The 15,985-nt window shown below is 33.5% G+C and overlaps 1 protein-coding gene across 1 annotated transcript in view; it reads right to left on the bottom strand.

The window, feature by feature from the left end:
* The window catches only part of LOC148620490 (nuclear pore complex protein Nup85-like), a 34,840-nt gene extending 19,006 nt beyond the window's left edge, over nt 1–15,834 (bottom strand). The window contains exons 1-9 of the mRNA XM_088581399.1: nt 15,777–15,834; nt 12,940–13,039; nt 10,157–10,258; nt 7,745–7,805; nt 6,147–6,217; nt 5,112–5,225; nt 3,070–3,191; nt 1,739–1,864; nt 224–349 (exon numbers count right to left, since the gene is read on the bottom strand). Of these exons, the coding sequence (XP_088437525.1) occupies nt 224–349; nt 1,739–1,864; nt 3,070–3,191; nt 5,112–5,225; nt 6,147–6,217; nt 7,745–7,805; nt 10,157–10,258; nt 12,940–13,039; nt 15,777–15,806 (852 nt within the window). The 5' untranslated portion in view covers nt 15,807–15,834. The remainder of the gene's footprint in view (nt 1–223; nt 350–1,738; nt 1,865–3,069; nt 3,192–5,111; nt 5,226–6,146; nt 6,218–7,744; nt 7,806–10,156; nt 10,259–12,939; nt 13,040–15,776) is intronic.
* Nucleotides 15,835–15,985: the final 151 nt, after the last annotated feature.

Genomic DNA, 15,985 nt, shown 5'->3' with positions numbered 1-15,985 from the left:
TAATTGGGAGGGTGTGTTTTGAGAGAAAAATAAGTTGCTTGTAGTGGTTTTTGACGATTTCAGTTTGTCTCCAGAAAAAAATCTAAGAACTCATTGTTTTGGTGTATACAGCACACCCCTCTCAAGGAACAAAGAACAAGTTGAATAAAAGTGTGTGGTATACATGGAAGAATACAGTAAGTGTATTGCTTTTAGCTGAGCTTTAAGTCTGACACAAACTTACCCTGCAAACTTTGTTGAGCTGTAGGTTTGAAACAAACTCTCTGGATTCCATTCTTCTCTGTACATCATCCTGCCAGTGTCGCCACTTCATGTCAAACTCAGCTATGGAATGACCTTGTGACATTTGCTGAAAGATAAATATCAGATATAGTTTAATAAGGCTAACAAATAAAGCAGAAATTGAGGGAAGTAAACATATGACAAGAGGTTCCCAGGAGCCTGAATCGCTCACCTGGTTCAATTTTTCCTTTCAAGGGCAATAAATTAATCAAGAAATTGTCCAATAATTTTGACTCAAGAAAACTATGATAGGACTTATCATAAGGATCATTTCAGTAAATGAAAGTCTAAATCTATCATAGTTTTCAAGACATTGGCTAAAAACTGTAAACAAAAAACAAAAAAAAAGTCATTTTCCCCTGTCAAGGGCAATAACTCTTACAAGAAAGTGTCTGACAAATTTTATGCCTGAAGACTTTTGTAGTCCTAAAAATAAGGATCATTTCAGCTATTGAAAAAATTTGGCTTAACTTATTGGTTTTGGAGATATATGTGAAAACCTACTGTCTGACCCCTATAATCTATTTTTAGTAACAGTGGCCATGTTTTTCGACAGATCAAAAAACCACACATCAGTTCTATGCAGTATACCCCAAGGAACACTTATACCAAATTTCGTTTCAATTGGTAAAATAGTGTCAGAGGAGAAGATTTTTGAAAGAAATAACATTAAAAATAGCAAAAAAACATCGAAAAAGGGCAATAACTCCGATGTGGCTGAACAGATTAAAATGAAAATTTGATCGCAGATAGATCTCATCGTACTGAACACTTTTACCAAGTCAAGATTGGACTTAACTAACAGTTTTGGAGATTTATGCGAAAAACTGTCTGACCCCTATGTTCTATTTTTAGTAATGGCAAACAAAGTTTGGTTCCCATTGGTTAAGTAGTTTCAGAGGAGAAGAGTTTTGAAAAATTGTTAATAATGACGATGGACGCCAAGTGATGGCAATAGCTCACATGGTCTTGGGCAAAAGCCCTTTTCAACACATTTAAATTTTTAACAGGCCTTTATTTTGGAACCAATACAGGTTATTCACTTAATATAATTTTGCATAGGTAAAGGCTATTTTTAAATATATGTTAATAGATATGTAGTTTCACATTGGTCCTGTTACAGATTTGAGGACTGTCATATTGGCCGAGGCGGTCGTATTTGTCCAGAGGCATTGCCGAGGGCCAATACAGCTGTTGAGGCCAATATGATTGACCAAAACCTATAACAGGGCCCTGTATAGATGCCTGGTTTAAACTCATATCAATTGGTCAGTTTATGACATATTTTAACGTATTTTGGGTAGTGGGTTAATAACATCTTTTATATAAATTTGATGTGTGTGTGTATTTATTATAAAATTGCTAAATACTAAATATGCATATTCATGAAATTTGTGAAAATAAATACAACCTGCAAATAAATAACAAATTGGTCTACGGTAATCAAATTGCTTACAGAATAAATAGGCATTCGCCTGAGAAGATCATCAATACTTTGAAAGTTGTCTGTGTGAGCAGCCGTATGAAGGGCCAACAATCTCCGCACTTGGTCAATTTGGCCTTGTAATAAAAACTTGTAAACCTGCAAAATATTAATTTCATCTACTTGTACTAAATTAATTTGAAACAGTAAGCTCAAATAAGTATATACATTGTATTCATATCTTGTTAATACCGAAATTTCCTTGAATTCACAAAAATTAAATTGTTTTTTGGGAATCAAAATGCACTAAATACAAAAAAATCAACAAATTTTACAACCAATCTGCAAATAATTTCCCAAATTACAAAACATTCAATTGTAAACTGAATGTCCAATATTGAAAAAAAAAGCTACAAATTAAATAAATTTTAGGTATTTTTATATTTTGTAATAGCCAGAACTGATCAAAGTAAGAATAAGGCAGATCCTATTGTAACACTGACATATAAAAAAACAAAATGCTTTAGTGGTGCACTTCAGGAAAATAAGTTAAAAGTTCCATAACTCAACCTCCGATCAAACTTTCCTGGTAATATGCACAACTAAATGTTAAGTCCTTACTACATACAAAATTTCTTGAAACTGTGTTCAGTAGATAAAAAGGAATTGTGATGCCAAAAGAGGACTTGTTGAGAGAGAGTGAGATAGCCTGATTGATTATACTCTCAGCAACTTTGTTGTGTGGTGTATAATAAATACAGTCTAGATTAGATCATATTCCTGTTCGCTGCTACCAGCAAGAAAAATAGGGAAGGTAGATAGGGAAATTATTTTATTTCTCAAAAACATTTTACAATTAATGGGGAAACAATCTAGACTTTAACAGTGCTTGAGCCAAAATGCCAATTAATTGTTTAAGGCATGCACAAAAAACTAAGGTAGGCAGGGTAGCAGGAAACAGACATTTTTATGCTTAATCATTCACTACCTCTACATACTTTACAGCATAGATTCTGGATTTCATGTCAATTTCTGCAGTTGTGCATGTATTTACCACCTGCCTGATTTTTACTTGTGGTGATACCTGGAAGTATTTACTATTTTGGATTTAGGTTATATGTTGGTGCATACATGTACGTTGCCTTTTACCATATCCATTTTTTCCATGGACTTGTTCTTTACAATATGGCTGACAGCATACAGGTATGTTGGTCCAAACTTTTTATGGAATAGCATTAAAAATGACACTCACAGAATCTTCTTTTTTTAATTTTATGCCTATTTCATAGTAACCTAGATTTCCAATAGACCATTATTTGTTACTCAATAATAGAACAAGTCTCTATATGTAAGCTTTAATTTACCGTATCCCAGTAGAACTGATGGCTGTCTGGTCTCTCATGTTTGGACATTTCTAACAACATAGTCTGTCCGTCTGTAAAGTGTAGCCTCAACCAGTCTAAAAGGTGATTTATAACTAAACCTCCTACAATAAAATACAACAATAAACAACATGTTCTTTGTTGTTTGTATCTATTTTCCCTGCCAACTTGTTATCCCTGGATTAATGTGAAACTATTGTTCATGGGGTACCAATTTTCATGGTTTTCATGGGTAGGCCAAAACCACAAAATTTGGTTGCTAACAGAAAGAAGAACCCCATTGATATGTATACTGAAAACCTCAAAGGCACAAATTCAAGAATCCACGAACTTGTGTTTCTTCCCCAATCCACAAAAATTGGTATCCATGAATTAAAGTTCTTTCACGGTATATTATTTTGATTACTTTTCAAATCCTGGTTACCTTGATTTCTTAAAACATGTGACAGTTTTTTTTTTGTTTTTTTTTGGCTTTTTTTAAAAATTATTTTCTGTTGGGAAAGCTCTGGTATTTACATGCATAGTCCTAAGTCATGAAAAATGAAAACCATATTAAATGAAAGACTGCTACCCGTATTATGAACAAACAAAAATAATTAAAATCCATCTGTGTTTTTTGAGACACAGTGCTATTCTCCAAGGTGTATTGTCAGTAAGAACCAGGCAGTAGAAAAAAACACACCAGTCTTTCTAAGAAATCTTAATCAAAGGTTACATGAAATGCAGAAATGGCATTCAATTTAATATTTTTAAAGTCAGTAATTTGATATATAAATTATATGAAATACTTTGCTCTTCATCATCAAAAGAAAATAACTCACTTTTTTCCCTATGAGTTGAATACTTGCATCTTCTGACACTTCTAAGATGAATAAAATGTAAATTGTCTTCCACAGACCATACACTATGTGCCTACTTAGTCAAATTCATGTTCTTTTATTTTCAGAGCATAATTCATTATATTTCCAATTTTGCCTTATTCTTACAGATGTCAGTACATCATTATATAGCATGGGTAGAAATTTTCCTGATTTATAGAAAAAAATATTTACAACCCAAAGAGTTTTGTATTTGTGGATTAAAGTGTAGTCTCTGTATTTGTAACAGAAATTTTATATTTAATAGGGAATTTATTCATGGTTTGGCCAAACCAAGAAAACTTGGTAAATTGTTGTCCTATGAGAAATATTTCTTCCATATATAGTATCCTGCTTGAAACAATGTAGATAGAACATGATTTGACAATGCTAAACAAAAACAAAGTAAAAGGAAATCTTGGAACATTTAATGAAAAGCAGAACTGTGTGAGTTATCAATACATGCAGATTTACTTAAGGACTCTATTCTACATTGGTAAAAAATCATGTAACCATGAAACCAACAGGTGAATTGTCTAAAGACAAATGATGATAAGGTATTTGAGTCAGAAAAAATCATACTCACCAAAGGACCAGAAAATAAACATTTTGAAACCTAAACAACCTTTGAACTGATGATTATCTCCCTTTGAAAGAAAGTGATAATTGGGGTTCATTTACAGCGATCAACTAGGATTCAGATTGTATGTCTTATTACATGTAAATGTTACTGCAAAGTAAGTAAAAATTTGCCATGAAACAGTCCAGTCACACGCATAAGAAAAAATTCCCCACAACAATACATGTATTTCACTGATGTATCAGATGATTAGATTTAGCCTGAGCAATACTCACCTGACTGGCTCTCTAAGAACAATATTTAGCCTGAGCCTTGACCAATACTCACCTGACTGGCTCTCTAAGAACAATATTTAGCCTGAGCCTTGACCAATACTCACCTGACTAGCTCTCTAAGAACAATATTTAGCCTGTGCCTAGACCAATACTCACCTGACTGGCTCTCTAAGAACAATATTTAGCCTGAGCCTAGACTAATACTCACCTGACTGGCTCTCTAAGAACAATATTCAGCCTGTCCCTAGACCAATACTCACCTGACTGGCTCTCTAAGAACAATATTTAGCCTGAGCCTTAACCAATACTCACCTGACTGGCTCTCTAAGAACAATATTTCACAAAGACTCCAGATGAGCTCAGACATTTTTAGTATCTGTAACAAATCTAGGTAGTTCTCTTTCTGGTTCTCATCAATTATACCATCTGAAATAAATCGATATTAGATTTTATTATATAGATAGCAGTGATTTACCAATTGATCCAAGTGTAATTTTTTTCAATAATTCACACTGTGAAATAAATTTGGTAATTTCACTCTCGCACTTTCTTCTGCCAAATTGTCACAACACAAATATCAATCCGCCGTTCACAAAATTTTGAATTTGTGTTGAAAATAACAATGAAAAATGGAGGAAATCTATATGATAAATAGGATAATCAATTGGTTATCATGAATAACCAAAATATGATCACTCGTACCAAGAACGCTTGAGGATTTAACTCATGTGCAGAACAAGTTCCACACACTCGTTAAATCTATGCGTTCTTTGGCACTCATGATGACTCTTTCCAATTAATTATCCTATTAATCTGCCATTCTAAACGAGTGACTAAAAATAAATGCGACAATACCACTGGGTGGTGATTTCTGCAAAAGATTTTCTGCCATCTGACATTTTGTCAAGTTTTCCATACATTTCATTTGAGAAACAAAATCTCTTTCAGCCTATCCTTGTTATAAATTATTTCTCCACTCCCTATGGCTAAATTGCTAAAGCTTGCATGTTTAAAAATCAAATTTAAGGTGTAAAATGAATCAAATCAACCATACCATATGTAATCACAAAACCTAACACGAAAATCTTACAGCTCAAAAGTATATACATGAAACATATATGGAATTTTGATTTAGTGATGCCAATGGAATTATAAACTAAATATCATTGACCTAGTGTGAGTAGTTAATGTTTGACCTTAGCTTGTAAGAAACTTCACATTATTACTAATCTACAAATTGTATAATTATTGGTTCATTTTTGTCAAATACAATGTAATGCAAGAAAAAAACATATTTCCAACAAAACAGGATGTTTCACCAATAATATACATGTGATGCAATTTCACCTGCTAAAGTTTTGAGTTCATCACTGTATGCTGTGAGAATTGCTCGATACTGCATGCTGGTTTTAACCATTCTGATAAAGAAAATGATACATAGAAAATTCAGCCTCAAAAATTAATACTTCTTATGACAGAAACCAAACCAAAATTTTTTCTCTGATGCACCATCCTAATAAAATATCGCATGTAACAGGACATTAAATAAAACCAGGACACATTCTGTTGTATTAAGTGTCAGTCCCTGTAAGAATCAGGCAGTGGGTGAAACATGATGTGAAAAAAAACATCATTTTGATAGTGTAATTTGACTAATTATACCATCAGAAAGGAAAACAGAGAAGATTTTCTATATCATACTGGATCAATGAGTTACAATTTTATTGAAATACACTGAAAATGAACATTATCAAGGGAAGACAATTCTGTCAAAAACCTCATTTTTCTAAGATTCTATTGAAAAATTTTTGGGCAAAGCCAGTAATGCAGAGATAAAATAATGGTCTTTTCAAATAGAAAAAATATCTTTGGATGATATTACATTGTCAGATCAGTGAAGTTTTTACATACATGTTTCGGATTTTTTTCCATTTTGCCTGGTTTTTACAAACACTCACACTAAATTACAAATCATCACATAGAAACAACAGATCAAACTCTAATTGGAACCTCATCTCGTCTCCATTTTCAACAATTGTTCATTATTCTAAGAAAGATAACTCCAATTAATTGAAATTCATACTCCAAAAAAAGTAACTATAATTTAACAGAATTTTTTTTTAAATCAATGATAAGGGATATACATAAGTAGCAAGATATTGTTGTCACATCATTAAAGATAGCATGTTGTAGTATTAACATTGATTTGCACATGGAAACTAAACACTATATTTAAAAGAAATTTTTGGCATGACAGGTTGTGTCCTTATTGTATAACTCATGTTGTACCATGATTGTCAACACCGTATGGCAGGATTTCAGACTGATTTTTACATACAATGAAGACAAAACATTTTGTAGGTTTAATCTGGAGCTGAAATGTCTGTTAACTGCTAGTAGTCCTTAGTTTGTGCAATTGCAAAACGTATAATCAGTTTATTTCTGTTTTAACAAGGGGTTCAGACCTTTTTGAACTGATTTTTTTAGATGTGTTTAATTGTTTAATATTTTTTTCCACAGTGGCCAGATTTAAATAGTGGGAAGGTTGTGATTATACCGAAATACTTTAACTCCGCCACATTTTTTGTACCTGTCCTAAGTCAGAAATTTCTGGCCTCTATGTATTGTTTTGTTTTTACTTTCAGTTTACTTTTAGGTTGCTTCAGTATATTGGGGAAACTTTTTTTATTGTTCTTCTATATAATGTTGTTCTGGGGCCAGCTGCAGGCAGCCCAGTGGTGTGAGGGTTTCCTCATCCTTCACTGGACCCATGGATGAGCTTACATATTTCATCCTGGTGGGGTTGTTATCTCTCTGACATATCAATTCTTGTTATATGATGTACCAGGAGACAAATGAGGGTATTTACCTATCATAAATGAACATGTAACAATGACAGTATCTCAAGACAATTTGTGATGAACTGTAACATGTTATTAACTTACAATGTATGCTTGGCTGCACCAGATGTTTCAGCTGCCTGCCTTTGAAGTAATAAAAACACACCTAAAACAAAAATAATTTTTAAGAAGCAGTCTTCATAAAAATCAGGACATGATTTATGTATGTCTAAAGCCCATCAAACTCACCTTTATTTATTATTCAAATACAGTTATGGACTACACAACCTAAGTCTAAGTTTGTTATTTAGTTGTTGCACTTACAAATATATGAGGTAAAAACTGAATTATCGTTAAAGCTAATGTAGACACATTTTGTTGGTGAGTTTCCTTCACAATAAATCACTTTAGCATTGGGCTGACTGGTACTTATTAACTTTAACCTTTTGATGCAAGTAAAGCCCTAAAATAAACATCTTGTTCCAAATGAAATACAAAAATTGGTCAGACAGAAATGGCCGTGTTTCTATAAAGTTGAAAAATACACCAAGTTGGTAAACAGAAAGTAGAAGTGTGACAGACCAGAAATCACATGGGACTCCCAGTGATTTTCCTACTGTTTTTGGGAATGGGCCTGGGGCCCATGCAAATGGGAAAAAAAGCGTGTGAAATCGCTAATTTGGGAAATGATATATGAGAAACACTACAGTTCCCTCATTATTGAAGATTGCAGATCTCCTTTGGAAGACAATTTGGATACAACAGAGACGGAAGTAAAGTTTGTACATGTACATCTCTCATCAAAAATTCATCTTCATAATGCATATTGTTTTCTTTTTACATAAGTTTCAAACATTAATAAAATATTTGTAATTTGAATCATTGAATAGTACATTGTATATAAAAATTAAAGTTTTCTTTGATGTTGACTTTTTTAAGCCAAATGAATCTAATTTCAGATATTTAGCCTATCAGCTGAGATCTGTTTTTTTTTTTTTAATAAAACTTGGAATTATGAGACCTCGCTGCGCCAGCAATTGAATTGCCCAGTCTGTGTCAGAAATATTATATTGATGTTTTGTATGGGTCGTTTTTTGGCTTGTCTGTTTTACTTTTTTTAGTTCCCTTCAAGGGCAACCATGATATAGAATCGAATAGATTGCAATGCAATCATAACGACATTGATAGTATAAGGAAAACTAACTAAACAGCCCGAAAAACGATCTAAATGTAAATAAACAAAGTATGATACAGAAGAAAAAAAACAACTTGATCGTGATCTCAAAGGCAACTGGACATCTATTGACAATTGGGAATTTTACAACCAACAATTGGGATTTTTAGAGCCTTTTTCTCATTCAGAATGGGGCCGAAATTCGGACCTAAAATAAGGGTTGGAAAATCACTGACCCCATACTAAAGTTGTGTACCAAATGTCTAATAGCTGTGATTTATAGTTAATGAGAAAAATGTTGAGTTATTATTTGCCCTACCCACCAACCCAACATTTACCAATCTATTTTAAGTTATTATTTGCCCTGCCCACCAACCCAACATTTACCAATCTATTTTAAGTTATTATTTGCCCTGCCCACCAACCCAACATTTACCAATCTATTTTAAGTTATTATTTGCCCTGCCCACCAACCCAACATTTACCAATCTATTTTAAGTTATTATTTGCCCTGCCCACCAACCCAACATTCACCAATCTATTTTAAGTTATTATTTGCCCAGCCCACCAACCCAATATTCACCATTCTATGTTAAGTCATTATTTGCCCCGCCCATCAACCCAACATTCATCATTCTATGTTAAGTCATTATTTGCCCCACCCACCAACCTAACATTCACCATTCTATGTTAAGTTATTATTTGCCGACCCACCAACCCAACATTCACCATTCTATATTCTATAAGCCGATTTGCACAAGTGTAACCCAATGTTATATGATATTTTGACTCCCGCGAAACATTGCCCCATGGTTAAAATATCATATGATATCTTAACCAGGATTTCAATATATCGTATGAAATATTGACCCCCAAGGTTATTTTAACATAGCCCCCTTATAACATTTTAACCCTCTTTAGCAATAAATTAACCCTGTTATGATATTTTAACCCCCTTCAGCAATAAATTAACCTCCCTGTTATGATAATTTAACCCCCTGCTGTGATATTTTAACCCCCTTCCTGTGATAAATTAACCCCCATTATGTTCAACTTGCAGTTGGGGGGTCAAAATATCATTGGGGGTTAACATTTCATACCGGGGGGGGGGGGTAAATTACCATAAGGGGGGGTCAAAATTTCACTATCATATTATAACCCCAGGGTCAATATTTCGCGGGGTCAAAATAATCATATGACATCAGCCAATAATTGTTGTCAATCTTTCTACTCCCCCTCCACCCTAGCCAAAAAAAAAGTCCAACGAAAAACATTTTATCATATAATATAAATGACAAAAAATATGATACATGTATTAATAATTTTACTTAGTTTTTACTTACTCAGAGATTCATTGACAAGTTTTCTCATCACTGGATGATGAAGATCAATATCCCATCTTACATCTCTAATAATTTGTACACCAGGGCAGTGTACAGGGTGATCTACAATGAAAGTACATTATTAAAGCGACTTTTATAATACATCTCTAATCAGTTGTACACCATAGCTGTGTATGGATTTGTCAACAACTGATGTAAAACCTTTGTCAGTAGGAGTTTCTCAAATCTGAACAAAGAAGTTGGAATCGAGTTGAGCCAAAGGTAAATCATAATTTGGTAATGCAGTCAAACCTACTGGTGATCTTCCAAAGGAGTTCATGGTCACATAAGACAGACGGTCATCATTTATATCAAGGTTAATTTTACATTGATTACACTACATTTGAATATTTAATCACAGTCTTTTTTAGGTTTAGTGTTATAAAATTGTACTCACAGGAGCAAGTATGAATTTGGTGTAGGAAAGTTAAATATTTTGTTCCACTTTCCATTTGACTTGTAGAAAACTTGAATTTCTGGAAGGATTTGGAAGTTCTAAAAGCAGACATCAATTGTTGGCAAGTTAGTTTTTATTTGCAGTTAAACTAGGGATGTAAATAGAAGCTGTCAGCTGGCAAAATTAGACTACTATATTGTAGCTCATCTTTTGATGGCTACTCTATTTTCAAAATGGGTGAACTATTGCAAATTTTTCATCACACTGAGATCCCAGATTATTATTATTCTGATGACAGTTATCCCCCAAAGATGTAAAACCTTTAGAAAATCCCAGGACACTGAGGTAATTGCTGAATACAGTTGTTTACTAAGACAAGTTTGACCGAATGGCTAAAGCGAAGAGCTTTCTTCTTTATACTTTATACCAAATAAATAATAAAAAAAACAAGAGGCTCCTAGGAGCCTGAATCGCTTACCTGGTTGAATTTTGTCTTTCAAGGACAATAAATTTAACAAGAAGTTGTCCAACAATTTTGACTCAAGAAGACTTTGGTAGGACTTATCATAATGACCATTTCAGCAATTGAAAGTTTCTTTCTATCTATCATGTTTTCAAGATATTGGCTAAAAACTGGTTAAAAAAACCTGTCATTTTTCCCCTTTCAAGAGCAATAACTCTTACATGGAGTCATCTGACAACTTTTATGCCTGCAGACTTTTGTAGTCCTAATAATAACGATTATTTCAGCTACTGAAAAAATTTGGCTAAACCTAACGGTTTTGGAGATATATGCAAAAAACTACTGTCTGACCCCTATGTTCTATTTTTAGTAACGATGACCATATTTTTCAACAGATCAAAAATCCCCACATCAGGTCTAAGCAGGATACCCCTAGGAACATTCATACCAAGTTTGGTTCCAATTTGTCAAGTAGTGTCAGAGGAGAAGATTTTTGAAAGAAATAAAATTAAAAATAGCAAAAAAACGTCAAAAAAGGGCAATAACACAAAAATGGCTCAACAGATTAAAATGACAATTGACAACAGTGGCCATTTTTTCGACATATAAAAAATCCCCTCACCAGTTTTATGCAGGATACCCAAAAGAACATTCAAACTAAGTTTAATTTTAATTGGTCAAGTAGTATCAGAGGAGAAGAGTTGAAGAAAAAATGTTAATGACGACGACAACGACGATGGACGCCAAGTGATGGCAATAGCTCACATGGCCTTCTGCCAGGCGAGCTAAAAACAGTTTTGAAAAAATTTGAATTTCAACAACTTAACCAGCTTTAATCTATTATTTATTTAATATTGGTTGACTCATAATAAAGCCACCATTTTCCTCAAACTTGTTGAGTGGATAATAAAATTCACTTTGACAGTAGTCTACAATGCAACACCAAATCCTACTTATAATTCATATAACTACACAAGGCATGACCTACAATAAGTAAATAATTACAGTATACATCATGTACATGTACCTGTACAATCATAGGAACATCAGTTCATGTATATTCATGTACATTTAGGTAAGATATATTTGAATCAGTTCAATTATTCATCTAACAATCCAAACGTTTCAACAGAGGATGATCACAGCAAGCAATTTTAACTTCATCCTCTTAATATTTTCCTTGTTTTCTATCCTTCATACTCTTTTTTCCATTTCAGATAATTATTGCCACAGATACTGAAATGACAAGTTCATCACATATGATAACATGTATATATACATGTATATTTATCAATTACTGTGAAAGTACTATTGTACGTGGGGTACCAATTTTCGTGGTTTTCATGAGTATGAAAACCTTAAAACCATGAATTAAAGAATCCACGAGATTTGTGTTTCTTCCCTAATCCACGAAAACAAGTGTCCACAAATTAAAGTACTTTCATAGTATGTAGTTTTAACAAAGTCAATAAGTTATATATGGACCTGTTCAGATTATATTGACTAAGAACAATATAATTGTATATATGGACCTGTTCAGATTATATTGACTGAGGACGAAGTTTGGTCACAATAAGTTGTTTACATTGTATATTATGTTTTGTTGCTGACAGATGTTCACAAAATACTTATAATTAGTTAAGAGGAAAGAACACTTGTAAGTTGGTATAACTAATCCCAATCCAATTGCCTACAGGAAAATTCAGCAATAAACTATGTTTAATGTAAACTACATTTAGATCACTTTTGTCCCCAACCGGCGGAGGGACTAAGTAACAGTCAATGTACATGTACTTTGCGGGCCAACCTCGTCTGACCACCACATTTTACGGAAATTGTGCAGAATGGTTTGACACAATATGTACTTTTGTGTCTTAAATTTACCTGGATCTAAAGTTGGATTCTTCCCAGGAAAAACAAATAACTGGTTCCCAAGTCCCCATGTAGACTGTAAACCAGCCACACATCCTGGATCAGAAATAGTCTGAAAAGATATATTTCATAAAAGTAATAGATTTTGAATTATCAAATGACTGAATTAAACATATGTCCTATGATAAATATTTCATGCATTTCAGTATAAGAATTTTTGGCCAATCAAACAGACCCTTTATACCTCATGTAGTCTGACCCAGAGTACTATTGTGCAAGCTAAGAGAAGCAACAACTTGCAGGTGAAAAATGTAGGCGTGTCACCAAGTCAGACAAATGATTCTGAGCAAAATAATTGTCACTCTCTAACATGCCCTGTGCTTAGCTGAGTAGTAGCAAATACCATAATGATCTTCCTCTTGACATGCATAATACTAATATTGATATGTGTACTGATGATACATAATGAATATTACATGTCAAAATCTGCATCGCATACGGTATCAACCCGAGATTCCTATATCAGCCCAAGGGCCATCAGCCTGCAGGGTGATATATACTGAATATTACATGTCAAAATCTGTATCACATACAGTATCAACATGAAACTCCTGTATCAGCCCAAGGGCCACCGGCCTGCAGGGTGATATACATGTATACTGAATACTACATGTCAAAATCTGCATCGCATACGGTATCAACCCGAGATTCCTATATCAGCCCAAGGGCCATCAGCCTGCAGGGTGATATATATCCTATATCACAACAAGGGCCACTGTATGGTCTGTGAAGGGTGTGATATAGATCAGGGGTGTGATAAAGGTCAGGGGTGCGATATTGGTCAGGGGTGTGATAAAGGTCTAGAGGTGTGATAAAGGGTATGCAATATAGGGTAAACAATACAGGGTTTAAAGAAACCTTATAGTGCATATAACAAAAAAATATATTTCAATCTAAACCTTGCACAAATCTGAGAAAAATATTCATACATGTAGGTTACAAGAGGACGTGCAAAATGTTCTAAGACAATTTGAAAATAGTAGTAACTGAATGTTCATTTATAATAATAAGACGAAGTGTATGATAATTGAAACAAGACAAAGACTGACAAATGTTGATATACACTCTTTATTAGTTAATGATAATGCATTAAAATTTTCATTCTGGGAAAAATTAGTTGGTGTTAAACTTGATGATATATGAAGCTATCATTCACCATGTATGCTCTAATATTTCATCAAGATTGTATCTCCTAGCAAAGATTAAAAAGAGTAAAAATATCTTAACATTGAAGCTAGAAAAGCTTTCTATGATGGGTACATTCTTCCACTTATTGACTACTGTTGTATTGTATGGAGTGGTTGTGACTCTGAAGGACTTGACAAAACTTCAAAAAAGGACTATCTGTCACATTCTAGATGCTGAACCTTTTTTCCATCAGAACCCTTGTTAAATGTTCACTTTTTTCCATCAGAACCCTTGTTCTATGTTCACCTTTTCTTCATCAGAACCCTTGTTAAATGTTCAAACAATTAGAAATTATGAAAGTAGAAACTAAAATTAAATATCACAAATACCTATTAGTAATGTAACATTATGTTTCAGGAAATAAACCTTTTTCACTAAGAAATGCTGAACAAGGAAACTTGATAATTCCAAAAATTGATACTGAGCTCTTCAGAGATTCATTCATATATTCTGGGTCTGTCCTGTGGAATAAGTTAACATAACATGTATATACTCAAGCAGGGATCAACACTAACAGTAGTACTGTAGTCCTGTGCCACACTTATTTTGGAATTTTTAATTTATTTTCAGCTACACTCCAGTTGCTTGTTGTGTTTATTCTATATGTACAGCATTTAATAACATAAGCATTGTCGTGTTCAGTCATATTAAATTTCGATTAGAATGATTAGGCATAATCATCACATATAATCATATTACAGCAGGGAAATCAATTAATTAAGAAAAGCATTTCAAGTCTCACTACACGGGCATGACATGTTATACGCTGGTGTGATTATGTGGAGGTCTGTGATCAATCCATTTCAATATTTGAAAATTGAAGTTCCTAAAGAAGTATGAGTAAGGAAGATGTGCACAATGCATTACATGATAGCAGAAATACATAAAATGTTTTCTCATGTATTTTTTTTTTGGAATTTGAATTTCAGCATTTCAATTAGGTCTGGAGGAATCCACCACAAAAAGGGACTTACAAACTTCAGTTCATTACATTGCATGCGCATGCTGTTCAACTGAAAAAAGCCCTGTATTACTAGAGTGGTTGTCTTATTCATACATTACAACAGTAAAACCCATACAGCTAAATATGTCGCAAAATTGTCTTTTCACCCGCCTCGCTTGAAAAACCCCAATGGAAAGTTGGCAGGTATGTGCCAGATGATGCTAATGTTATTTATATAAATAAATTTCGGAAATTTTACCTTTCACTTCTGTATATTATGTCATATTCTTGTCTTTGTTTTACTATATGTTTTATTACCTAACTCCTAAGCCGGGGCTAAGGAAGAGGAGGTGACCACCATTTTTTTTATATGAAACAAAGCAGTGATGTCCTAGCTTTATAATGCACGAAATGAAGGGTGTAACGGAAATACGGAAAGTGCTATCGTTTTCAACTTTATTGTGATAGCGTTATTTGACAAAATATGCTTGTTGCCTGTTGGGTTACCGGGTGTTTTTCCCCCTTTTGACTCCCTACCAGGGCGCTGTCTTGGACCTGCTGTTGACCTCAAACGGTCACCTGTGTCCTTATCGTGAGTACACACTAATTATTGTAAGCTATGCCACTGAACAATGCGAAAATATAATGAAAGTTATACCTGACAAAATTCTCTTTCCCGCTCCGCCATTTGAGTTATCTGTCCTTCTTAAAATATTACCTAAAATTCGACACACAATTTCCGTAAATTATTCAAGTCGTGCATTACAAAACATCAAAGTTGTGGACTTTTTTTGTGTTGGTCGAATGTAAATATAAATGCTATTTTTCGCACGATTGAAATAAATCTATGCAAATAAATTTACGCAA

This window comes from Perna viridis, chromosome 4 (genome assembly GCF_037379345.1).
Source record: "Perna viridis isolate PV_CMFRI_1.1 ecotype Kerala chromosome 4, ASM3737934v1, whole genome shotgun sequence".
In the NCBI taxonomy this organism is placed as follows: Eukaryota; Metazoa; Mollusca; class Bivalvia; order Mytilida; family Mytilidae; genus Perna; species Perna viridis.
The sequence above is the reverse complement of the archived record's forward strand: the minus strand, read 5'-3'. Positions and strand labels throughout refer to the sequence as shown.